General features: G+C 38.8%; 2 protein-coding genes across 6 annotated transcripts in view; one reads left to right on the forward strand and one right to left on the reverse strand.

Annotated features, from left to right (window-relative positions):
* Window positions 1-288: 288 nt before the first annotated feature.
* HNRNPH3 (heterogeneous nuclear ribonucleoprotein H3) lies at window positions 289-12,270 on the reverse strand. 5 transcript variants are annotated; one of them, XM_046653891.1, is made up of 11 exons: window positions 11,943-12,269; window positions 11,536-11,690; window positions 6,463-6,597; window positions 5,795-5,933; window positions 5,099-5,283; window positions 4,554-4,640; window positions 4,146-4,261; window positions 2,913-3,048; window positions 1,856-1,951; window positions 1,680-1,772; window positions 289-1,546 (listed from the first exon to the last, which is right to left on the reverse strand). In XM_046653891.1, exons 3-11 carry the CDS (start codon window positions 6,572-6,574, stop codon window positions 1,470-1,472), a joined length of 1,041 nt encoding a protein of 346 aa, XP_046509847.1. In that variant the 5' UTR covers window positions 6,575-6,597; window positions 11,536-11,690; window positions 11,943-12,269; the 3' UTR covers window positions 289-1,469. The 5 variants fall into 5 exon arrangements, with proteins under 5 accessions (XP_046509847.1, XP_046509850.1, XP_046509846.1 ...); XM_046653894.1 differs by having other exon boundaries at window positions 5,144-5,283; window positions 11,517-11,690; window positions 11,943-12,268; XM_046653890.1 differs by having other exon boundaries at window positions 11,517-11,690; window positions 11,943-12,267.
* Window positions 10,867-27,090, forward strand: part of PBLD (phenazine biosynthesis like protein domain containing) — a 49,067-nt gene continuing 32,843 nt past the window's right edge. Inside the window, exon 1 of the mRNA XM_046653896.1 lies at window positions 10,867-10,989. The gene's annotated coding sequence lies outside the window, so the exon portion shown is untranslated. The remainder of the gene's footprint in view (window positions 10,990-27,090) is intronic.

A 27,090-nucleotide genomic window follows, 5' to 3' on the forward strand; every position in this document is an offset into this window, starting at 1 on the left:
AGGGTTATCCTGGGAAAATAAAAACAAACATGTGTGACCTTTAAAAAAGGTAAGTGTTAGAAGCTCAATATTTAAATGCTAACGGAGTGGGTACAGGCATTAAGATGAATCACTGAGTTTAAAGGCTCATTTTAGGCTATCACAGCTACCTTCTATAACAGCAGAAATCACTCCTTAGGAGTCTGTTTGTCTAATCTTCAGTTAGACATCATATTTAGTACCTTCTACCCAAGGTGATAATTATATAATCAGTAACCGACACAAAGCATTCTAGGACAGACGCCGTACTATTATCTCCCACATTGATATTTATTACATTAACATTTCTAGCAAAAACAAGTAACAGGTTCAATAACTGAATTCACATTGACAGGTTTCATTTTGATCCATTAGCCAATTTTGGAAAAAGCCATATTGATCAAAGGGATTAAAAGTAAAAAGCACCTTTTCCTTGCTACATATAGTATTTTTTTGTTTTAACACAATGGCTTTAAAACTCCAAACAGATACCAGATGCAAAATCCAACTGCAGGACTCTCATTTTAATTAAGACTATGACATGGACTTCTTACATTTTTTTTAAAGTAGTCATTTATACAGTTATAAAAAACCATATGCTTTAACTATTGGGCAGGAAACTGAAAAACACCTGTGAGAATTATACTCCACAGTAAATACCTCTGTACTTGTATTGAATTCTCATGTCACTGAGAACCTTAACCTAGTCTAAGACATTTTGAGATAACTTACAACTATCACTTTTTGGAATAATTTTTTTGGTACTTCAGTCAAGTGCTGAGGGGATTTTATTCTAAAATCTAGGACTAGAATTTCAATCTCCAACACTCCCATCCCCAGGTAACACAATTAGGAATATTCAGAAATTCAGATACTTCTTAGGATCATCATTTCAGAGCTATGCCTGATAAATGACATTTGAAAAAGGAGGACTAATATAGAATTAGCTGAATTTATACTCCTGAAGCCACCTAAACTCATCTTTACGTTTTATATTTACAGTATCGTCCAGCAGAAATTAAAGAAAAAAGTTACACTAATATTTTCCAAGTTCTATTCCAGATGTCTGCTTATTAAGACTTGTAGTTTTTGCAGAAGTGAACCACTGTCCTCTAAAATTACACTATACTACTTCTTGTAGAGCTAATAGTAAAATACATCAACCCAAATCTTATGAAAGCAGCACATCCTTAGGAGTAACTAGTATATATAAAAAGTATCAACATCAGTGGTTTGAATATAAAAATTTATTTTTAAGTCAAAGTATGCAACAAATAAAACCTACAGAAAACAGATTTTCCCATCACAATCTGTTGCTTTACCAAATAATATTTTGAAAACACATTCCTTCAGTCATTATAAAGTTCTTAAAATACAAAAGAAATTAAATCTGTAAGAAAGTCTAGTAGACCAGATGCTGTTGTCAGGACTTTTATGTTGGTGGTTATGCTTTAGTACATCCCACGCCATCCACCTCCACTCATGCCACCTTGCCCATAGTAACCTCCACTGCCACCACCACCGCGGCCTTAGAAAAAAAGACATTAAGAACTGTTTAGTAGGAAGTCTCAGTGTTTAAGATATTAAAAATCATAAACTTTTAATTGCACCATATATGGGGACTAACACAAACAGAAATAGAGTAACTTAAGGACACTTACCATAACCACCCAAACCGTCAGGAGTACCATAGCCTCCACTGTAATTGTTCCCCATTCCCATTCTTCCAACAGAGCCATAACCTCCTTGATTATCTTCAAAAAAAAATAAAAAAATAAAAAATTTGAGATTGTTTGCTCAAGTGTCTAACTCTGCTTATTTGAAAAACTTTACATACCCATTCCATCTCTGCCGTAGCCTCCCATTCCAGAACCTCCCATTCCAGAGCCACCTCCAGGAGTAGAATTCAAGAAGAGTTCAATGTATCGATGTTCTTTAGGGAAAAAAGGTAAGAGTAACAGGAGAGAAAAGAACAATGGATCATATTTATTAATAAAAACATTAAAAAGGTTAACTGGCTAATATTAACCTGAAAGTATTCTTACAAATTCCTAATGGAGTGATAAAATGAATGCCAGATAGAGCTAAATCTAGGTTTTGTTCAAACTGTGTAACTTTCAACAAGTAACAAGTATTTCAGCCCCTAGTTTCCTTATCTATAAAAGGGCTGATTCATTATTTCAGAACCAGCTGGTGTATTTCTTAAAAATATATTCCAGAGGCCGGCCCTGTGGTTGAGTGGTTAAGTTCACACACACTGCTTCGGTGGCCCAGGGTTTCACCAGTTCAAATCCTGGGCGCGGACATGGCACTGCTCATCAAACCATGCTGAGGCGGCTTCCCACATGACACAACTAGAAGGACCCACAACTAAAAAATACATAACTATGTACTGGGGGAGCTTTGGGAGAAAAAGGAAAAAAATAGAATCTTAAAAAAAAAAAAAAAATTCCAGGCACAATCATCGAACTGAATTAGAATCCAGGAAAACTTATTAAATACCAAGTGACTGATGTGCAGCCAGATTTAGGAATCACTAGTCAAGGTGAAATTTAACTTAACTGATTTGATGACAGAATTAATCAACATACAGGTGAACAAGTGGTACTAATTTTGCAAAAGGCAAGTGCAAATAACATACCTATTTTCCCTCTTTAATAACTTGAGCTCCAATAATCTGTCAAGTATTAAGAGTCTGAATAAACTCTTCAATAAAAAGTCCCCTAGAAACCCATTAAAATCTAAACTTATTAGAGGCAATATGGTTTCATGTCCTTATGACTACCAGGAGTTACCTAGAATCTCTTACATTTGAGGAATTACAAATGGGAAGGTTCTTTTATAAGCAAGCTCACACCTGGGAAACAAAATAGCATGCCAATGATACCACTTACGCATGTTATTCTTATCTTTAGACATGGCAGCTACTGCATCTTCATGTGTCACAAATTCTACATCTGCTTCTCCTGTTGCTCTGCCATCAGCTCCAATATCAATATGCACTCGTATTGGATTTAGTGGTGAGAAGAACTAAATAAAAGAAAATACCTGTTATTTACTTTTCTATTTAGATTATCAAAAGTAAATTACCGCATGCATTGGTTTTCCTTTGTCCATTAAACCCTTCTACTGCCCTCTGTTGCCAGGCTAACAATCCCATCAACTATGGAGGTTCTGGGAATATAAGACTATACACTTAGGGAAAAATGCAAAGCAATTACTCTTTAAAGTAAGCTAGATGATATTAAAAAGAAAATATTTCTAACCTAGACAATAGTTTACCCTAAAGAGATGAAAAAGTGTCATACCCTAGTACTGAGGGAGAAGAGTAAGTCTCCTGCCCCCACTCCCAGGAAAGGTATTTCAGAACTGTTGTTTGAAATACAAATAGGTCGCCTGAGACTTAAAAGTATGTGCACAGAAATTGTGTGTTAGGAGTTCAGAACAATGGATAGCTCCCCAAATATCATTTAGTTCTAATCACAAGTTAAGTAAGTTTAAGCAATTCTCTAAAAGGCACCTCCAACTTAGACCACTTGGTTTCTAGTAAAATCTAGAGCAAAATTTTTCTTTAAGAGCTAGACAGTAAATACTCTTGGCTCTGTAGGCCACTGGGTCTCTATTGCATAGGTAAATGAGTATGACTAGAATTGGCCACCAGCTGAAGTTTGCTGATTCTCTAACCAATTTGAAACCAACCAGTTTCAAATCAACAGCAGCATCTACTTCCATTGTTTTCAGCCCCTCAGTTTCTACCCACCATATAGCCTAGGAAGCCAAACCAAACCACCAAAACTTACTGCCTTGTTATATACTTATACTTTCAAAACTTGACACAAGGGAAATAATCTTCTTTCTAGTCATCACCACTCTATGCTGATCAGTCTTTCACTAAATTCTTAATTGGACTTTACGAACTCAACTTTTACTTGCTTGAATCCTATGTAGGTCAGCACACAATAGACACAAAAATATTCATCAACTACTGAAGAATACAGAAATATATCTATTCATGTTGAAGGGACTGATATTAGAATTATAAAGAAAAAGATAAGAACATTAAGAATGCTTCAAAATTCATATACCTGAAGTATAAAACCACTAACAAACTGACTAAAATTACTCACATTAGCAATGTCATTTTCAGTTGCACGAAAAGGCAATCCTCTCATATGTACAAAATGACCACCATGGAAACCTGAACTTGCATCACCGGCTCCACCATAGCCATGTCCTCCCATACCTACAGAATAAAATTTGCAAAGATTATAAACTAACAATACATGTAGAAAAGAAAGCATTGCAACAAAATATTTCTTCCACCCACCTTTTTGACAACCAAGAAATCTCAATACAGTTGTTCTAAACATCAAATGGAGAATTAACCTCAAGTACACATCTGTATAAAACACTATCTAGGCATGCAGTGAAATATGCCTGAGTTGACTTTTTTATACAAGTCACCTATATTATTACTAAGTGGTTGTAAAGCAAATACCAAAAGTCCCCTAAAAATGAATGTCTTTTTATTTTACCTCTTCCATCTCTCATTCTGTCATCAAAGCCATCATTTCCATAGCCATAATTATTATAGCCACCATAGTCATCAAAACCTCCATAACCTGTGTAATTTAAGGGAGAAACACATGAATACACTTTCAAGACATAAATCTTATCATCTAGTTTACACACGCATACTTTGTGGTAAGCAGTCTGGTTAACTTATTATTACAACTTTGCAACTCCCAACTTAATGGATATTAAAAAAAGTTAACACTTGGTGCAAATTAAAAGTCTTTCACAAGGATACATTTAGACATCAAAATTAATTTTCATCCTGATACTAAACAGAAAATGTCAAAATATGCCAGTATCTTCATTTTAATTTCTACATAAGTTATCTAGGTGCCAATATGTGCATCAATCCAATCCCACAGCTGGTCATGGGAACCCGTATTTTCATGAACAGGTTTTAAAACCTAATAGGTACTGAAATTACTGCCATTTCTATATTTCTTGACAAAGTGTCAGGAACATTAAGAAAATGACAACAGAACCTTTGTTCATTAGATACACATACCACCATCATATCCATCACCTCCTCGTCGCATTCTGTCATACATACTTCCACGCCCAGCTCCATAATAACCCCCTCTTCCTCCTATTGGTCTATCATATGGTCCCGGTCGCTGGCCCAGCAATCTTCTTGGTGGATCATAAAATCCTTTGATTTCACTCCTGCTACTTCTGAAGATCTCAATATACCTATTTAAAAATGGTTTAAGGTACAAGTTTCAGCAAAAATGTATTAGAGTAAATAAGATATTGGGCAAAATGCAGTAAGTTTTTCTACATCTAGATACGTAACCCACTTTAAACAGCCTAAATATACCATAAGTTAACTTTTACACCTACAAACTTAAATAATTAATATTTAAGTTTTACATAGACAAATTAGTCATTTGAAAACAATTCATAAAATTAAATATAATTTTAGCTTTTTTTTAGTACATGATAGGTGTTTAGAGAAAATAGCTGATTATACAAAGGCATTTCAACAATATCCTACAGAGAAATGGAAACAATCTAATTTTAATTTAAGCAAACTATTAGCATCATTCCCCACCCAAATCTGTAGTTTCCAAGTTAAATTTAGATAATTATCAAGTCTTTAAAACTACCCCAGAAAAATGTTGTTACCCCCCCATTTAAGCAATAGTGACCCACAACCCCCAAAAATAAAAATTTAACACCATCCCAAACTCTCCATCCCCACCTGTGCCCTATTCTTTCCTTGTGTTTCCCCAGAGCATTTTCTGCTATCTCCTTTGAAGCAAACTGCACGAAGGCCTCCCCTGTGCTTCTCCCCTGGTAGTCCATCGTCAATGTTATCCCATTTGGCACGATTTCCAACCCTTTAACCCAAGGACAAATAACCCCATCAAGGGGAACAGTGTTAAAGGCTGAAACATTCCCATCTGAATCAAATATTTAAAACAAGTCTAAACAAAACAAAACAAAACAAAAAAGCTTAGTTTCCCATCACCCCAAAATACAAACGGAAGACTTTTTCAAATATTATTGGATTACACAAATTTTTCTTTTGACTAGTCTTTTAAAATTACATACACTCTAAAAAGCCCACCTATATTACATGAAAAAAAAAAAAAGCTCAAACCAAATTTAACTATGCTCCATATGCTAATTCATGGTTCATCACACATAATTACTCTCAATTAAGTTTATTGCACATTAGTTAGGTTTTACATATTACACATCCTGTATTGAACATTAACTGGAGCACATTTCATAACTTAATACATTAAACCAAGATATCATATGCAAATCAAAATCCTCAAAACAAATGGATTTTACAAATTAAAAACTGAGTAATATAAATAGAAAATTAAAATACTACTAAACTTTGACTAATACTAGAGGTACCTTGAAAGAACTGAACTATTTCCTCTTTGCTGCAACCAAATGGCAGTCCACGAAGTCGTACTGTCCCATCACTAGCGTCATTTGGACCATTATGTTTCATAACCCAATCCATCTCAATACCGTTTGATTTAAATGCTATAAAAAATAAACAAGCACATAAAGCAGTCAATCAAAATATACTCTTGCCAGAGGTACTGAAGAAACACCTCAGTGGTACACAATAGGAAATGTCACATATGGCTCACACAATGCCACATACAATGGTCCAAGACTTTTCTATTTGGAGGGAGGCAAAAAGACTGGGAAAAGGCAGTGAAAGCTGAGCTCTCCCACCAAAAAGCATTCAATTTCCAAGGATCAAACATTACACATTGCCTGATTTTAAGGAAATTTACATAATTCTACTATCAGTCTTCAAACTCTCCCAATTTCTCGATCCTGTCATCTTAATGTCAACTCTAGCCTCTTCATCTCCCAAATTTTCATTCACATTTCTCAGGTTTTATTATTCACTTGAATAGTCATGCAAATTCTTTAAAACTTAATTACTCAAAAGTTGCACACAGTACCACCACCCACTCACAGTAAGAGCCTAAAAGTACAATGAGTACTTTTTTGATGTTGGAAAAATAGTCTAATGTACAAAGTCTAATCTTACTAGATGCACTATAATTCTGAATGCAACAAATTGTTTCTGAAGGGGGAAAAATTCCCACCTCTATTTTAACTCATCTGGTTTAAACACTCCTCAAGAGCAAGTTTTAAAATGACTGAGTTAACTGAGTTTTAAAATTGAGGTAAAAGGCCACTTAAAAGTGAATGCCTGCCAGTAGTTATCAGTGTTTTTTGAAGCCACCTGTTTGGAAGTTAGTGGACATAGCACACTACTCACTGCTTCACTTTTAAACACAAATTTTTTAAAAAAGGTAATACATTCACATTCAAAATATTAAAAAGGGTACAGTGAGAAGCCCTCCTTCCCCTCCAAGAGAACCCATCCAACCAATTCCCTTCCCAAGAGACAATCATCCTTTCTTTTAAAATTCCAGAACATTTTGAAAAGGCTAACGCAGAAGTCCTTCAGCTGCAGAAACTTACCAGACCTTACAAATCTCACTATGCAGCTGTAGGAATCCTACTCACCTGAGTATTTCAAACCTTTCCCTCACCACCTCCTCCCCTGTAAACAAAACAATGCGTTCACTTGATTCCTTTATGCTTGATTATATTTCATATCAACAGCATTCACTAATATTTAATTTCACATGATCTAATTATCAGTGCAGCTGTTAGGGATAGCATCTGCGAAGAGTAAAATTTATTTTTCCTAGAATCCATGAGTTTAAAATAAGCTAATATAGAAATTTTTCAAATGTGGTTATTACAAATACTTCTGCATATGAATCACCTTCAGTATTTGTCTTGTCATTTTTTTAAAAGCAAGAACCCTACTGCCACTCTAGACAGAGATCCAAAATGAGAATACAAATTTTTATTTGACAGTACAACTAATTCTTAGGCACACAAATACCTGGTATGAACTTTTAAGAGGAAAATTCTGAGTCTGAATCCCTAGTCTGCCACTCACTAGCTACTTAATTTAAGCAAACTACTTAATCTCTGTGTTCAACTGTAAAATATAGCAGATGCCAATACCTCATAGGACTGTTTTAAGAATCAGTCACAGTACTTGGTCTACAGCATGGTAATCATTTAATGATGGCCTCTGTTACTGGATTTTAAGGGATCCTGTAAAAACTAATGAAATATACCACAAACAAAATAGCTGAACCTTAAAGGATGGAAAACTATTCTGAGTCTTGAAAGGAAATAAGGACTGTTTAAACAAGTCTTTCCCAAAGTCAACAAATGCTTTCCAGTTTCCTTAGGAATTATAAAGCAGACAGAAGAGTTTTTTGAAATGTTTATTATAATACATGCTAGTTAGACAATTTAAAAAATACTCTTCTAGAGAAGCCCTGAAAGAAGCAGGCCCCAAATCAGTTAGAGAAAAGTCAACATTTTGAAGATCTTTACCATTTTCTTAAAAAAAATTTTTTTAAATGACACCAACCTAAGAAATAACTGTTTCCTATAAACGGTGATTTAAGACCAGAAGAGGGAAAAGAGTGGAGTGGATCTAACATCAAATGTTACTTCCTCATGAAAAAATTTATAGTGCAAAGTCAATCTAATCTGATGTGAAAAGATCTTATAGTGTGGTGCTTTTTATCATTTTAGCACATTTATTTTTTCAATATAAAGATCCTGTTTCAGAAACAAATTACAAAAAAGATGGAAATTTATAAACCTCAGCACTTTCTAAGAAATTCCTCACAAGCAAACTAGTTTTGATTCTTGGATCACCCTATACCAATGAGACCTATATAAAAACAACAAATTAAGTCTACAGAAAAACACACTTAATTTTAAATTGGGGGAAAATTAACCAGATTTGGAAGACAAACTATTTTACAGGGTGACTCTCCATCCCATGTGTATGGAGAGTACACAGTAAAAAAAAAAAAAAAAAAAAGCAACACCCTATCATCTCTTCAAAACTCAAAATTTGAGTCTAGAATTCTACTTACAAAACAAAACCAAGAAGAACTCCAAACGGATACAAAAAGACAATCTGCTCTAAAACCTTAATAAAGCTGTCTCAGAAGCTATCACTAATTATTCAGGATAATCCATCTCAACCTTTCTTTGCAACAGTATCATGGCTAACCACAATTCTGCTTTTTAAGAATTCCACGTGTTAGCACCAATTAAAAATAACAGCAGTTGAAGTATTAGGATAGCTTCAGTCAGTTTTATATGAGATTTTAAATATAACTTCCTAAGCATTATGCTAAGTGAAAGAAGCCAGTCACAAAAGACCACACATTGTATGATTTTAAATGAGTGAAGTTTATGGTATGTGAATTATATCTCAAAGCTGTTATGAAAAAGCATCTAAGAGAGGCCCAATGAAATATAAAATTCCTTTATAACAGAAGCACATACTACCTTCCGAAGTATAAATACATAAACTAAGGGTCTGATGCATCAATAAATTTCTAAGTGGTTGCCCACTGGTCCTAAAAAACGAGAATGAACTCCAAATTTTGGCACAAAAGTGATGATATTAATTAAAATGGAAATTTTACATCATTCCCCCTTTCCAATGTGCTTATTCCTTAATTCAAAAAAGTAAAAAAATCACACAGATACACCACTAGTATCTAAAGGAAGTGTGGTCTCCAAAATGATTACGAATGAGTTCTCTTCTACAACAAAGTTACCACCTACTTCAGTTCAGCCACTTGTTTACCAAAATAAGGACACCAAAAAGGAATATGGTTATTAAAAATACAATGGCAATTAGATGGACTTCCAGATTATGATACAGATGAAAAAGAGGGCAAAAAAAAGGGTTTCTAGGGTATTCCAACTAGGAAAGCTGTTATATCATATACTATAGGAAACTCTGGGCTTTTTCAAGTCCACTGAAATCACAGAACGCCTTCAACAACAGGAAGGGTTTTGTTTTCAAAGCTGAAAAAATAGATAATAGACTCCCTGTAAAGATTCATATGCGTTTTTGGAAACTCTTATTCTCAGGCCTTGTGTGTCTCTTTTGTACCACCTTCTGTGAAGATTACCGACCCAGTTCTCCAAGGACTAAAATCATCACAGCACATGACTGGCCTTTCAGTTTGTCTTTCTGTTGAGCAGGCTTATTTTCTTGGTCAAAATATTATCACAGTCCTACACTAAATTAAAAAAATGCCTAGCTACCAAAATAAAATAAATAGTATTTCGAAGTACTTTACTTCTACAGCCTTAATGCCAAAGGAACCTTAACTCAAAATGGAATTCTTGGAGCTTCAATGCTCCAAGTCAATCACAATTCCTACACACACTTTTGCCATCTCTGGTTGTGTTCTAATACCTGTTCTCCTAAAGCAAAACTACTTAAATTCTAACCCAGTACGTACCAAACCACACCAAACTATTGCTAAACCACCCCGTCCCCACCCCAAGTTCAAAAAGACGTATCAGAGCTCACTGGGCCCCGAAGACCTGTTTGTAATATGCCCATTTCACATTCCTATTTGATAAGTCACCCGCTTTTCTGCTTACACAACAATTACCCACAAAGGCTTTAAATACGGTTAAGGTAAGCGTGGAAAAAAACCCTTTGGAAAATGAGTACGTACTCTTTTCGAAGTTCCAAATCTGGACTATAAGGGCCGGCTAAGCGTCCTTTATTCCTCCCCGCAGACTTTTCGTTTATCTAGCTGCCCTAGAGACCAGAGAGCTAGGGAGAGGACGCCCCTGCCCCCCTCCGGGTCCGGCAGCCAAGCCTGGCTTAAAAACCTTCGCCACCGGGCGGCGGAATTACAAAGGAGACCGTCCGCCTCCTTTGTCCTGGATTTGGGAGTTGAGCGCCTTCGTCGCCATTGGCCTTCCTCCCCCAGCTCCAGCCTCTCTCATCTTGGGAATCTGCGTCAGAAGTCACTCGCAGTCCCGCCAGCCCAGGTAGCCCAGCCGAGACTGCGGAGGAAGGGAGGCCGCGGGGGGAGGCCAGGCGCATCCGGCGCCATTTCCATCGGGAGCGCGCCCGCCAGCCCAGCACCTCCCCCACCCGCGGGCCCAGCCTCTCCCTGCTCGCTTCCTTCCCACCCTCACCCCGTCCAGGGCGCTCTCACCACCCCCCGGGCCTTCTAACCAGTTCTCGGAGGCTGAGGGGTAAACAGTAGAAAGAGAGGAAGGGCGCGAAGCCGAGGTGGCCACGCCACCGTACCCAAAATGGCGGAGGCCAAACCAGCAGGCAAAGAGGGGAAATGCTGGGTGACTCCCACTTCGGGTCTCGCCTTCGTCCACCGAATTCTGCCCGAGCAAGTCCTCCCGCCGGCAGGCCGCCCTCCTTGAAGTGGGAGATCGGGGGGAGGCGCAGCCTGGCCGCCTCCGAGCGGCGACCTCCACACTTCCCTCCCACCCCACCCCCTCCCCGTCGCTCTCGTCCTTCTCCCGAGTCCGCTCTCGAAACCACCAGCCCAACCTACCCCCTTTTACTTCAGATACCCTGTCGGGCGACAGTAGCCCCGACGCCGGTGCTCACGGGGTCCGGTCGGGAGGAGGGAGAAGTCGCTTGTCTCGTGTAGCGCTCCCCACAACGGTTCTTCCAACCGTCTCCGCCGGCGGCAACCACTAAGGGTGCTGCGCAGCACAGCGACTGGCTGGGGGGGATGGGAGAGAGCGAGCGAGAAGGAGGGGGTGGGGCAAGAGCAACGAAGACCGGCCGGCCCTGCTCTCGCGAGACAAGAGAGTCGGTCCCGCCTTGGCCCGGGGGTCAGGAAGTGCGCCTGCGCGCGGGTGGGTTGCCCACTTGGGAGAGAGGCGGAGAACCCGCGGCCGGCCCGGTTAGAGAAAGAGGTGGCGGACTCAGCCTCTCTTGCTTACCGTAAAACCATCAAATTCTCAGGGCTCACCTTTCTGCCCTCTCGGGGAGAAAGTAAAGTGGCAGCGGTAGTCCTGCCAGCGTGTGTCGAAGGAACCGTGGTGTCGCGGTTTGGGAAAGTTCTCCGGTCCTCTTCCCCCACCAAGAGCAAATTCCGCAAAGGCCCTGCCCTTGCCCCGGCGTCACCTGCGTGGAGAGGGCGCCACGTGCTTCGGCCGCCAAACGCGAGGAGGGCTGTTCTGATCCACCATGTTTGTATTATGCAGTGAAAGTAGGCGTGTTTCTGAGCTGCGAAGATAGAGAAGTGTCCGCCAGGCCTGGATTTCAACCTTGGGGCTGGGGCTCTTCCTTCTTCCGTGGCGCTGCCGCCCCCGCCGCCCCCCAGCGAGTCTGGTCCGTGGAGCTTCTTGCTTGATCTCTCTACCACGTTTCACTACAGATTGCTCCTCGCTTTCTCGTTTCACTTTAGCGTTCTTTCTTGCCTTTCATCTCCCGCTTTGTAACCGTAGTGACAGATCGGCAGCTCACGGCAGCCGACTTCCGGCTGTTTTCTGAATAGAGCTTTGCATCTTCGAAAACTGCGCGTACAAGTCACACCTAATAGTTTTTGGTTGTGCTGCCATACCACCAAGGTTCCTAGTGACACCTTGTGGCCCTTTTTTTAATTATTAAAAAAAGACGCAAGCCGAATTTCTCTAGAAAGGGTGGAGGGCCGTCTTGGTAAAAAAAAAAAAAAAAAAAAAACAGTGTAAGTTAAAGTGCAAACGTAGGAACGTACGTGAAGTACGAGGGATAGGAGGAAATGAGTGTGAGCACAGGGATGTTTCTGTAGATTGGAAATGTGGACGAAACTAGGTTGTGGACCTTCAATACCCAACCAAAGACTTTGGACTTTGGACTAGATGTTGGGAGTCCCGTCTAGGGTGGCATGAGAGGGCGCATGGTATGTTAGCGGTGGAGAACCTTGAATAATTTTTTCTCTAAAAACTGACAGGGGCCCAGTTACCTTCTTATAAAGGAAACTTCCATTTCGTGGCTTTAATTCATCCTAACGTGCTGAAGAAAAGTGTGGGACAGTAAGAATTGGTTAGGTCATAGTGCCCTATTGCCTTTCTTGAGCCTACTCCCTCAAAATACCCCTCAGAGAAAGGGAGAAGGGAACAGTGTCATCATTACAACAGAGGGAAAAACAAAGCGGGGATAATGTAATAAAATAGGTCACAGTTATTGAGGGCTTGTTTGAGCTAGGTGCTATGCGCAATTCACTAACTCTCTACAACCCTGAAGGATAGTCGTTATTATTACCCCCATTTTATAGATGAGGTGTTTGAGTTCTAAAGAAGTGAAAAAGTCGCCCAAGGTCACACCTAGGGGCAGAGGCTAGGATTTGAACCCAAATGGTTTTACTCCAGGGGCCAGGGTTTTAAAGCACTATGGATCTTCCTAGGGTTTCAAATAATTTAACCATGCGCTAAGGGAATGGAAATAATTTTTGGCAAGTTGAAGTTACTTCCCCTACAAACACTGGCGTTACCATGTCGGGAGACCTGAGTTAACAGTTTATTGACCGGAGACTTTTGAACAGGCCTTAAACTTGACGTCCTGGTGTCACTCACCCTGTGAGCCCCCTGCACTCATTTCTTTTAATAATTTCTGTGTTAGTAAGACTCCAAGCTCCCACACTTCAAATGGAATTCTTCCCTGGTTTCAAGTCACATCACTACTTTATGCCTTTAGTCTTCCAATCTGATTTGGTAGATGGAATTCTGTAATCCCTTTCACCCCTTGCCTGAGTTCAAACAATCTATTTACTGCCTGATTGAATTTGGCATTCTTTCCGCATAGTTTGTAAGGTTATGGGCCACACTCATAACATCATCCTAATGATTTTTCACTACCAAATTGCAATGTTTTCTTTGTGTTTTTTTGGCCACCATTTCTTTGTATTGGGCACTCTGCTGTTTGCCAGTGTTAATGCTTAGGAAGGACTTGAAATTAGTACCTACATTCATTTTGCTTTGTTATTATTACAGTAAGTAAGAAGTTTTGAGTTGGAAAAAAGTGAACTATATAGGGGTAAACCTAATTTTTATTTGGATTCCTATTTTACTACTTTTCTGAAAAAAAAGTCTATCAACTATTCCCATTTGCAAGTTGAATCCTGAAGTAAGGTTTTGGTGAGATTGGCTCACCACTGCTCCAGTGATCCCTACAGAATTGTTTCCAGATTGATCTCTGTGGAATTGTTACCATAGAGATGGTTAGAACTAAGGGCTCACAGCTGTTTTGGGGATTTTTTTTTTCTCTTTGTATTCTTTTGTGTCATTTCAGTGCTTTCCTATTAGCATAGAGATCAGAGGGACCCTGGAAAGGATCTTGTTAGAGGCCATAATGAGAAAAAAGAGGAAAAAGGAGAAGGAAATAGAAATACCCATACCACCCGGAGGAAAACAAGACAATGAACATGTGATCATCTATTAACACCATCAGGATGAAGAGGAGAGGAAAATTCCATGCAGGGCCAGCGGAGAAAGAGAAAGAAAGAGAAATTGAGAGAGATTGCACTCATCTGAGAGAGGGAAGCACGTTAACTGAAACAGGTTAAGAGAGTTGTTCACATCCCACCAGTGGCATTCCAAAATAACGTAAAACACTCGAGTATCATAATCTTTTGCCTATTTGAAAGGCAAATAAGCTAAAAATGTAACAAAACCCACAAATAAATTTCTAGGAGCGTGTCTAATGAAGGTAGTTAATGCCTTTTGAAGACTAAATCTGTCTTATTAAGGTTTTGTGAAAGGCTTGTTCTTTGAATTATATCATATGTGCCCACTGTCTTTAGAAGGTAGTGATCTTCCTTGTCATGATTCAAAATTATTTCTCAAGACAAGGCTTAATTACACAGTTTACATTCTTGTTACTTTTTTGTTTCTTTAAGTCATGTAAGTGTTCTCCTGGGACTAGGGAAACCAAAAGGTCTCATCAAATTTTAATAATTATACACTAAGTTATCCAATGGAAACTTAAAAGGAAGAAAGCACCTAACGCACTCATTCTGAAATGTTTGCAAGTAATTAAAAATATTGAACATTTTTTCTGTTCCAGTGGATTGCTGGGAAGACAGCTACTTAAGGAATTCAAGTTAAATTATTGTACTGCTTTTAATGTGTCATAAGCACATTAATAACTTAGAAAACATAGCACAGATGATAGAGTAACGGACTTTCCCCCTGCACATGATTTTTTTTTTTTAATTTTTTTTAAAGATTTTATTTTTTCCTTTTTCTCCCCAAATCCCCCCAGTACATAGTTGTATATTCTTCGTTGTGGGTCCTTCTAGTTGTGGCATGTGGGACGCTGCCTCAGCGTGGCTTCATGAGCAGTGCCATGTCCGCGCCCAGGATTCGAACCAACGAAACACTGGGCCGCCTGCAGCGGAGCGCGCGAACTTAACCACTCGGCCACGGGGCCAGCCCCCCTGCACATGATTTTAAGCTTCTGAGTGGTAGATAAAAGTATAGGTTTCATTATATATGTCCCTATGCCTGTCAGTGTACAAACAATGAGTCATTTTGGGGGTTGAGGCACTTTAAATAACTAATTTTCACTACAGTCTAGCAAAGATACTATGTTATGGACCAAGAAATAGAAGAATCAGGAGATAAAGTAATGCTCCAGAGTTTACAAAAAAAAAAAATCAATGGCAAAACTTAGAATTGTCTTTCATAGGAAGTCAGACAGACCTAGGTTCCGACCCCAGTTTCGATACTTACCTACCAGCTGTTTGATTCTGAGGCAATTAACTTTTCTTTCTTGTTTTTTTTTAAGATTGGCACCTGAGCTAACATCTGTTCCCAATCTTTTTTCTTTTTCTTCTCCCCAAAGCCCCCCAGTACACAGTTGTATATGCCAGTTGTAGGTCCTTCTAGTTGTGCTGTGTGGGACACCACCTCAGCATGGCTTGATAAGTGGTGCTAGGTCTGTGTCCAGGATCTGAACACCAGAGCTGGAGCACACGAACTTAACCACTTGGCCATGGGGCTGGCCCTGCAATTAGCTTTTCTGAACCTCAGTTTCTTAATCTCTAAACTGGGTTGTTACATTGTTATATAGCGTAGAGATTAGTAATTAAAATAATAATAATTCTAGCCCCATCCTGCTTCATGTGTGTTTGTCATGTCATTGTTAATAAATGTGGTTCATTCCTGTTAAACTCATTTCAACAGTGAATTTAATAGAATTTCTTTGGTGAGTACAGTGTCCGAGCACTGTGTCAGGAGGCAGAAAATTATTCCAGGGAAATCTGTGAATTCATATGAATACCAAGTACTATCTGTGGACAGAATAAGTAATATTTCACATGTAATATATTGCTGTTTTTCTAATTTGGCTGATGCAGTTGCTATTAATAAAATGGAAATTGAGTTGGGAGCATTCCTGAATTCCTAGTAGGTTAGTATATATGTTTCAGTCCACAAAAAATAAAGGACATAAAGTGAAGCTGTCCCTGACTTTCAGGAGCATATAGATACATTCCATTAAATAGATAAAGTATATTAAACTATAGCAGTGACCAGATAGGGTAAGCACAGGGTGTTTGGGGAGCACAGAATAGGACCATTAGCACAACCTGGGGCTTCAAGGAATGCTTTCTGAAAGAGATAACTCCTGAGCTTAAAGGTAGAGGATAAGTAAAATTTAGCTGGACTGTGAAAGATAGAAAAGGCATTAAAGGCCAAGGACACAGTAAGATCCAAGGCATGGAGGTAGGAAATAACTTGGTAGAAGTGGGAGCTCTAAGCATTTGGAGCCTTGTAAAATAAATGAAGGGAGGGGCCAGCCTAGTGGCGTACTGGTTAAGTTTGTGTGCTCTGCTTTGATGGCCCAGGGTTCGTGGGTTCAGATCCCCGGCACAGACTTAGCATGGTTCGTCAGGCCACGCTGTGGTGGCGTCCCACATAAAATAGGGGAAGATTAGCACAGATGTTAGCTCAGTGACAATCTTCCTCACACACAAAAAACAAATAAATGGAGTGGGTTGTAATCAGATCTTGAAGGAGTTTGTACCTACTCTGTAAAGCTTGGCTTTTGTTTTTTGGTTGATGATCCACCTCAAATTAGATAATTCTGGTTGGAGTATGGAGGGTGGACATTGAAAGGAGAAGAGAGGAGACAAGGAGAAGGTGCAGGAGAGATGATGATCATTTAATCTAGAACAATAATATTAGGGATAGATATCAGAGTTATCTAGAACAATAATATTAGGGATAGATAGAGTAATCTAGAACAATAATATTAGGGATAGGTATCAGAGGATGTCTTTGAGAAATACTTAGGAGCTATTAGCAAACTGATTCTGACATAAGTAAAAGTAGAAAGGAAGGAAGGAAGGAAAGGGGTAGGTTGGGAGGAGGGAAGGAAGGAAAAAAAGAAAGAAGGAAGAAAATCTCTCATATAGAATCATTCAAATTAATTCATCTAGCTACTCTCCCTTCCAGGAAGTGGAGCTGTGATTTATTTAGTGATTGATTAGAAGGGCTGTGGGTGAATGAGTGAAAAGAAGTCAAGGATGAATTATTTTTGGTTCAGGGTTGGATGGTGGGGACAGTAACTGACATAGGAAATAGGAATGTTGGGTATGTTGACTTTGAGATGCCATGTATAATCTAAGTGGATGTGTCTAGTAGAAAATTAATATGTGCTAGGGATATAGATTTGGCATTCGTCAACATATATTTTTCTTCTATATTCTGGAAGTTTTTGGGGATAGGCTCAGGCTAAGTAAATTTGCTGTAGAATCTGTTGTAAAAAACAGAATGAGAATTTATTAACTTATTTTTATTTTTTGCTGAGGAAAATTAGCCCTGAGCTAACGTCTGTGCCAGTCTTCCTCCGTTTTTTATATGTGGGACACTGCCACAGCCTGGGTGATGAGTGGTGTAGGTCCGTGCTCAGGATCTCAACCCACGAACATGGGCTGCCCAAGTGGAGCACACTGAACTCAACCACTAGGCCACAGGGCCAGCCCTAGAATTTATTAACTTCTAATGAGGATTATAACTATCAAACAGACAGAATACAACTTGTCCCTGAGTTTTGTAGGGGGTGCTTCCAAGTATTATACATAAAAGAAATTGTACTGTGTTAGTCATTATTGCTGTTAAATTACCCTAAAACTTAGCAGCTTAAAACGGAAAACTCTTATTATTTCATAGTTTCTGTGGGTCGGAAGTCTGGGGGCAGCTTAGCTGGGTGCCTCTGGTTCACCGCCACTTATAAAGCTGCAAAGGGTCAGCTGGAGCTGTGGTTATCTCAAGGCTCAACTGACAGAGGATCTGCCTCCAAGCCCTCTTACGTGGTTATTGGCAGGCCTTGGATCCTTTTTTCCTTTTCTTTTCTTTTCTTTTTTTAAAAGTAATTCTTAGATTTTAGGAGCTGGCCCAGTGGCGCAGCAGTTAAGTGCACACATTCCACTTCGGCAGCCCAGGGTTTGCCGGTTCGGTCCCAGGTGCAGACATGGCACTGCTTGGTAAGCCATGCTGTGGCAGGCGTCCCACATATAAAGTAGAAGAAGATGGGCATGGATGTTAGCTCAGGGCCAGTCTTCCTCAGCAAAAAGAGGAGGATTGGCAGCAGATGTTAGCTGAGGGCTAGTCTTTCTCAAAAACAAACACAAAAACAAAAAAATAATAATTCTTAGATTTTAAAGTAGTTGTAGAATTGCAGAAAAGTTGTAAAGATAGTACGGAGAGTTCCTGTATACCCCTCTACTCCATGACAGTAGTCGCCAGGTCTCCTTAGCATCCTCTGGTCAGGTGTTTTGTAGAATATCCTTCAACTGGGATTTTTATGATGTTTTCTTCATGATTAGACAGGGGTCAGCGGTTCTTGGGAAGAAGAGGTAAAGTGCCATTCTCATCATATCATGTCAAGGGTACATGCTACCAATCTGAGTTATCACTGATGATGTTACCCTTGATCACCTGGCTGAGGTAGTGTTTGCCAGATTTTTCCACTGTAGGGTTACTTTTTATCCTCTTCCTATGTGCCACTCTTTGGAAACAAATCAGTGAGTTCAGCCCATGCTCAAGGGTGCAGGGGCATTTAAGCTCCCTTTCCTGGGAGGAAGAATAGCTAGATAAATTATTTTGAATTATTCTATAGGGGAGATTTTTCTTCCTTCCTTCCTTTTTTAATTTATGTCAGTAGAGACTCATGGATATTCATTGTATACTCTGGGTTCTAAGCCACTACCACGTTACTTATTTTGTTGTTCAAATTGTTCTTGCTTAAGCCACTGGGAGCCTTTCAGATTGGCTCCTGTGTCCCTTTGACATGCCCCTATCCTTTTTATTTTTTGAGTACTGCCTTACTTTCTGGTACTAGAAGATGCTTTAGGCTCATCTCGTATTTTTTCTGCCCTGGCCCTGGAATTGGCCATTTCTCCAAGGAACCCTAGTTCCTTTTATTATTGGGGAATGTTGTTTAATTTCCACATTTTCCAAATTTCCTTTTCTTATTGTTATCGATATGTACTTTCATTCCCTTGTGGTCAAAGGACATACTTTGTATGATTCCAAGCTTTTAAATTTATTGAGACTTGTTTTATGGCCTAACATATGGTCTATCCTGGAGAAAGTTCCATGTGTACTTGAGAAGAATGTGTTGCTGTTGTTGTGGAGTGTTCTATAGATGTCTGTTAGGTCTAGTTGGTTTACAGTGTTGTTAAAGTCTTCTGTTTCTTTGTTGATCTTCTGTCCAGTTCTATAATTGGAAGTCTCCAACTATAATTATTGAATTATATATTTCCTCCAATTCTGTCAGTTTTTGCTTCATTTATTTTGGGGTTCTGTTGTTAGGTGCATATATGTTTATAATTGTCATATCTTCCTAATGGATTGATCCTTTTATCGTTATAAAATGTTCTTCCTTAAGGTCTATTTTGTCTGATATTAGTATAGCACTCCAGCTCTCTTTTGGTTACTCTTTGCATGCCGTATCTTTTTCCCTTTTTTTTTTTTTTTTTTACTTTCATCCTATTTGTGTCTTTGAATTTAAAGTTTGTCTCTTATAGAAAGCATATAGTTACAACTTTAAAAAAAAAATCCATTCTGCTGATCTCTGCCATTTGATTAGAGAGTTTAGTCTACTTACATTTAATGTAATTACTGATAAGGTAGGGTTTAAGTCTACCATTTTGCTATTTGTTTTCTATATGTCTTATGTCTTTATTGCTCCTCTATTTCACCATTACTGCTTTCTTTTGTGTTAACTAGATATTATATATATATATGCATATATATGAATATATATAAAGAATACATATACATCTTGTAAGCATGTATTTGCAAGCGTACTTGAAAAGAACAGAAAGATACATATAAATAGAGAGGACTAGAAGGTTTTAAAAGTTATTATTTTGTTTACTTATTTATGAGATTGTAATAATTATGGAATTTTCAAAAAACATTATTTCCCACCATTGCTAAAGTTAAATCCAAATAGTATGTATGTAAAGAGATAGGTAGAATTTTTCTCTAAAGACTCTGTAGACCCAGTTTTCCCCATTAATTTCAAGATAGGGCAAGACTCCATCAGTCCTTTACAAAAAGATTAATGTCTCTAACTGTGAGACTGTCCAAAAGTTCAAAATTCAAAATATAAACATGCAGTACAGTTGGATAGTCAAATACGGCTTCTTTATAGAGCAGTAGAAAGAACTTAGGCAATTTTTGCCATATGCTAAGGGTTTTACCACTGCAAAGTACTGAATCATGTTTTTCTTGCTTACAAAGGATAATCACATCAGTTTATACCCTATTTTCTGGAATTTGCTTCAACCCCTTGAACTTCTTAGGGGGCAAGAATATGGGTCTTGTTTTCAAATAGGCAAAATATTTTCTAAAAATTTGGTTGATAAATGGTAAGTCATGATGATAAGATGAGAACTGTAAACTTTAACAGGAAAGTGAAAAATTTCCAAAACAGTGGGTGTTTGAACATAAATGTAGTTGAGGAATTCAGAACTAGCTTATAAATATTTTAACAAAGGCAGTCTTCCAGAACCTCTATTAAATCTAGGAAATATGCGTAAAAGTAAACACAAAGGAATTGAGTGCTGTATATCTAAAATCTTAGTAACTAGATGAAACTAATTTAAAAATAAATTTTCTTCCAAATTTTGATTTAAAACTTGTTTTACTTATAATTTCTAATTGTTTTTTATACTTCTTTTCTTTTCACCAGCTAGTAAAGTAGACAGTGTTGATGTACACCTTGAATGCCAGTACTCTATTATTAAGTATTTACATTTTTAAAGAACTAAACTGGCATTTATTACTGAGTACCCTAGTTTTGAGGCAGGAGTCATAAACAAAAGCTAAGTGGGTTCTTTTATGCTAACAGCAACAGAATAACAGGAATCCACTTTCTGTTGTGTGTAGCTACAGGAGAGTGTAAACAAACTAAGACTATTGCAGAGGGGCAAATAAGCATTGGTGTTCCCAGGCACACCCATGGGTAGGTTTAATGACTAAGCTATTTGAACAAGAGAGGTTTATGATTTCCCTACATGTACATTGTAAATGGAACCAATATTAGAATTCAAGGAAGTGTCTGTTGTGTTCTCAAAAATAAACCTGATAGACCTCTGGGAAAGTTAGTTGGACAGGGAATTATCAAGTGGGATTTTAGTTTTTTCTGTACTATCTTATTGTTTATAAGGAAATTATATCTGTATACTAAATTGGTGATTAAAAACCAACTTAAAAAAAGAGTTAAAAATATGACTAGTTGAGAAATTATATGAATTTAAATTTATGACCTTGTACCCTCTGGGGGTAATTGATTTCTATTTAAACAGCATATTTGTTTGGCATTATTGAGGGGTATAGAAAGCCACTCTAGGGGTCCAAATGGAATGTGAATGAAACTAGTGAAGAATAATTTAAATTATTTGGGTCATTTAAAAAACACTCTCCCGAGGGGCTGGCCTGGTGGTACAGTGGTTAAGTTCACATGTTCCACTTCAGCGGCCTAGGGTTCGCTGGTTTGGATCCTTGGTGTGGACCTATGCACTGCTTGTCAAGCCATGCTGTGGTAGACATCCCACATATAAAGAAGAGGAAGATGGGCACAGATGTTAACTCAGGGCCAGTCTTCCTCAGCAAAAAAAGGAGGATTGGCGGCAGATGTTAGCTCAGGGCTAATCTTCCTCTAAATAAATAAATAAAATACTCTGCCTCATAGCTGCACAGAGACCTGCCTGATAGCTGCACCTCAGGACCAGCCATCAGGTTGACCAGGATGCCAGAATTTGTGCAAGCCCACTTGATACTGAACCTCTTAATCATAAGTTCCTGCTGATGTGCACTAAGCCAATCACTGAGACGAGTGCTTAGAGATGGAGAAAGGTTTATTCCAATCAGCCAAAATGAGAAGGTAGGAGGATGGGTTCTCTCAAATCTGGCTTCACAGAAGAAGAAAGCAGGGGGTTTTATGGAGCTAAGGGGCTTGACAAAAGTAGTTTTGGAGAAACAAGGGTAATCTGTGTTTCTTTCACTCCAGATAAGCCCTTGGGCAATCTGACTTCTGGGTGTCAAGGGCAGCTGGGGGCTGGTTATCTGGTGATTGTAACTTCCTTGAAGGCATTCTTTTTCTTCTGCAAAACAAGCTCATAAATCCTTGTCACCCTTGAGTTACCCCTCAGGTTAAACAAGAAAACAACAAATTAACAAGAGTAACTTCTTTTCATCTATGTGTGTGTTGGGAACAAAGTTGAAAGGTAATCATTTTCTTAATGAATATTTACAGTAACCCTCAGGTACCCGGCTTCACACTTACTGGGTAAAGAAAGGCAAGTTGCTTAAACTTTACCTGCCTCAAATTTTCTCTCAGCAATTCAGAGGTGGTTAAAGCTGGTTTTTCCTCACAGAAATGAAATAAAAATTAATTTTAAGGAGAGAGAGAAAAAAAGAGAGACATCCTCAGAAATAAATTCTAGATTAGATCCTCAGGGAGAGAGGTATGGCTCATGAGCCTCTCTCCTCTCCCTGGGCACTTAGCATTGGAGCCCAGCACACAGTAGCTGTTGAACTGAACTTTGGATTTCTGAACCCACAAAGATGAAGACCAAATCATGAACATTGGCTCCAGCAGGTCTTTATAGCCTCATCCTCACCTTCTCCTATCTCCTCCCTGTATTTCCACATCCATTTGCTTGCCTTGTGATCCACCCATGCACTTTGTCAAAGATGCCTGTTCCCATCTACTGGAACTGCCGAACACTTTTTTGTGTTTTTGGACCCACTCCAATGTCACCTCATCTCTGGATTTCCCTCTGACTGTCTCATGGGCAGGAGACAGTCTCTTGCTCTTTCATTGTGTTCCTAAGCATTTTATCTATATCTTTTTCTTTCATATTATAATTTTTACATTGGTGTCCCCACTGGCTGAGAATTCCTTGAGAGAGAGTTAGTGACTTGTTCATCTTTTATCCCCAAAGTATAGTATATGCATGGAATTTAGGAAATACACAGTAATTTTTGAAATTTAGATTGTTAATGTGAGGCCTACCTTAAGCATAATCTGCCAGCATGGAATATAAATAGGGATGTTAACTGATTAAATTAGATGAATTTAAAAATTCCCTTTTCTACCTTTTGACCCAGAATAAAAATTAAAATAAAATCATATAACACATTTTAGAAAAATATTTTTTATACATTTATGGTGTTATAAATTTCATGCTGTTTCTATAGTGATTGTCCAAGTGCAGCATCAGCATCACCTGGGAACTTGTTAGAAATGTAAATTCTTGGGCCCCACCTTACACTTACAAAGTCAGAAATTCTGGGCATGGAGTCCAGCAATCTGTTTTAACAAGTCCCGCAGATGATTCTGTTGCATGCTAAAACCTGAGAACTACTGTTCTAGAACAAATAAAATGCTTCATAAACTTATACTTGGCCAACTCTTGTTATTTATTCAGAAATAAATCTTTAGTTTTCATACATAAAATAATACAGCTTTCTAGGGTTTCTTGTTCCAAGGTCCTTTGTATTCTTGAGTGTCTGCAAATTCTAAGAGAATTTTTAAACTCTGAGTTTTTGTTTTAATGATGGTCTAAAAAAATTATTTTAATACTTAAGACAAAATTTCTCTTATGCAGTGATAGTTTACAGTTTCATGGAACTAAGATTTTAGTTCCTTAAGTGGAGGTCTCTCAAATTCTCGTCCTTGGATGCATTCTAAGGCATAATGGTTAAGAACATGGGCTCTGGAGTTAGACTATTTGGGTTCAGATTTAGGCCTAAATGTATGATCGGGGGCAAGTTACTTAAGTTCTCTAAGCCTCCATTTATTTATCTGTAAAAGGGAGATGGAGATTATAATAATATCTATTTCATGGGGGTTCTCTGAGGATTAGATGTTCTTAGAATCATGTCTAACACATAATAAGTGCTCAATAAGTATTAACTATTATTGTTCTTGGAAATTTTTGAAGAAGTTAAGATTGTGTTGGGCTGCAAGTAACAGAATATTGGACTACATTAGTTTACTATTGCTGCTCTAACAAATCACCACAAACTTAGTGGCTGACAACAACACAAATTTATTGTTTGATACTTCTGGAGATCAAAAGTCCAAAATGGGTCTCACTGGACTAAAATCAAGGTGTTGGCAGGGCTGCTATGGACTGAATTGTGTCCCCCTCCCCACCAGATTCACATCTTAGAGCTGTAACCCCCAATGTGATCGTATTTGGAGATGGGTCCTTTGGGAGATAATTAGATTTAGAGGAGGTCATGAATGTGGGGCCCTCATGATGGGATTAATGGTCTTATAAGATGAGGTACAAGACAGTGATGTCAGCGTCATGGAGTGAACTTGCCCGGGACTCTTTCCCCTCCAACATACATCAAAGAGGGACATTGATACTCCAACAGAAGACATTCCTACAACACAAAAACCTTGGAGAGACATGCAGTCACATGACGGAGGGCAGAGAGGCTGAAGCCCCCATCGGAGGAGCTGAAATGGGGTAAGAGAGAACTTCATATCCTCCCCTCAAGACTGCGATCCATGACCCCAGGAGGATCCATGAGAGAAGGAGCAGGGGAGGGGTCGTTTGTTTGTGGGATCACCAAAAGCCCTCTAATGGGGCAAAAGCTTTCAGGGGGGACCTCATCAGCCAAGACCCCAGGAGACCAGATAGTGAGAGCAGATCGAGAAATCCTGGAGCTCACGCAGGAGAAAGCGCCACTCTCCCAACCTGCCCCAGGCTGCTCCAATGCCTGGGATCTCTGCTGAAGGTGGAGGGCTCAGAATACATGGCTCTCAACCCCCACCCAGTGGCGGTAGGCTGTAACTGCAACCGAATAATATCAAAATGAGAAAGACCTGACTTTCCAACATCAGACACTACATCAAATCTCCAGATCAGAAAGAAAATGACAAACACCCAGAACTCAGTCCTGAGGACACAGAAATATGTAAGCTAAACGACAATGAATTCAAAACAGCTATCATCAAAAAACTCAACGAGGTAAAAGAGAATGTAGAGAAACAATTCAATGAGGTCAGGAGCTACTTCACAAAAGAGATTGAAGCTATAAAGAAGAATCAGTCAGAAATATTAGAGATGAAAGACACACTGGAAGAGATAGAACAAAATACGGGGGCCAGCCCCATGTCCGAGTGGTTAAGTTTGTGTGCTTTGCTTCGGTGGCCTAGGGTTTTGCTGGTTTGCATCCTGGGCACAGACATGGAACCGCTCATCAAGCCATGCTGAGGCAGCATCCCACATGCCACAACTAGAAGGACCCACAACTAAAAATATACAACTATGTACTGGGGGGCTTTGGGGAGAAAAAGGAAAAATAAAATCTTAAAAAACAAAAACAAACAAAAAGCAAAATATGGATTCCCTGAATGCTCGAGTGGACATCGTAGAAGAGTCTATCAGCATAATCAAAGATAGATGTGTTGAAATGCTCCAGACAGAGGAGGAGAGAGAACTAAAGAACTAAGCTAAAAGAACTAAGACTAAAAAGAAATGAAGAAAGTCTCTGAGAAATATCTGACTCAATGAGGAAATGCAACATAAGAATCATAGGTATTCAAGAAGGTAAGGAGAAGGAGAATGGAGCAGAAAGTGTGTTCAAAGAAATAATAGCAGAGAAATTCCAAAATCTAGGGAAAGAGAAGGAAATATGTGTGGAAGAAGCTTCCAGATATCCTAGATTTGTCAATGTAAAAAGACTTGCTGCAAGGCATATAGTAGTAAAACTGGCAAAAATGAATGACAAAGAAAGAATACTCAGGGCAGCAAGGCAGAAGAAAATAACCTACAAAGGAACCCCTATCAGGCTTTCACTGGATTTCTCTGCAGACACCTTACAAGCTAGGAGAGAATGGAATGACATATTCAAAACTTTAAAAGACAAGAATCTTCAGCCAAGAATACTCTATCCAGCAAAAATATCCTTCAGATATGAGGGAGAAATGAAATCTTTCCCAGACGAACAAAAGCTAAGGGACTTTGTAGCCATGAGACCCCCCCCCCCCCTTTACAGGAAATCCTCAAGAAGGCCCTCATACCTGAAAAAAGAAAAAAAGGTAGAAAGAGGTCACAAAACACAGAATAAGGAGACAAATAGGTAGGCAGAATCAGAATAGGATAGGAGACATTCAACTATAGCATTAGCCTGTAGGGAAGGAAAACACCAAAAACAATTCAATCCTGTCACTTTAGCCACAAACTCACAACACAAATTGGAATAAGATATGAGAAAAACATCTCAGGAGGGAAGGAGGAAAGGGACTGAATCAGTTTGGACTAAGAAAATAAGAGGCCATCAGAAAATGGACTATCTTATACATGAGATTCTGAATACAAACCTCAGGGTAACCACTAAACAAAAAAGCACAAAGAATAAATAAGGAAACAACAAAGAAACACATTATAAAAAACTACATAATTCAATGGGTAGACCAAAACACACAGGAGGAGAAACAAAGGACTTGCAGGAAAACCAGAAAATGAGTGATATAATGACAGCATTAAGCCCTCATACATCAATAATCACCCTAAATGTAAATGGATTGAATTCTCCAATAAAAAGTCACAGAGTGGCGAGATGGATTAAAGAACAAGACCCAATGATTTGCTGCCCCCA

The sequence above is a fragment of the Equus quagga genome, chromosome 2, assembly GCF_021613505.1.
Source record: "Equus quagga isolate Etosha38 chromosome 2, UCLA_HA_Equagga_1.0, whole genome shotgun sequence".
NCBI classification, from domain to species: Eukaryota; Metazoa; Chordata; class Mammalia; order Perissodactyla; family Equidae; genus Equus; species Equus quagga.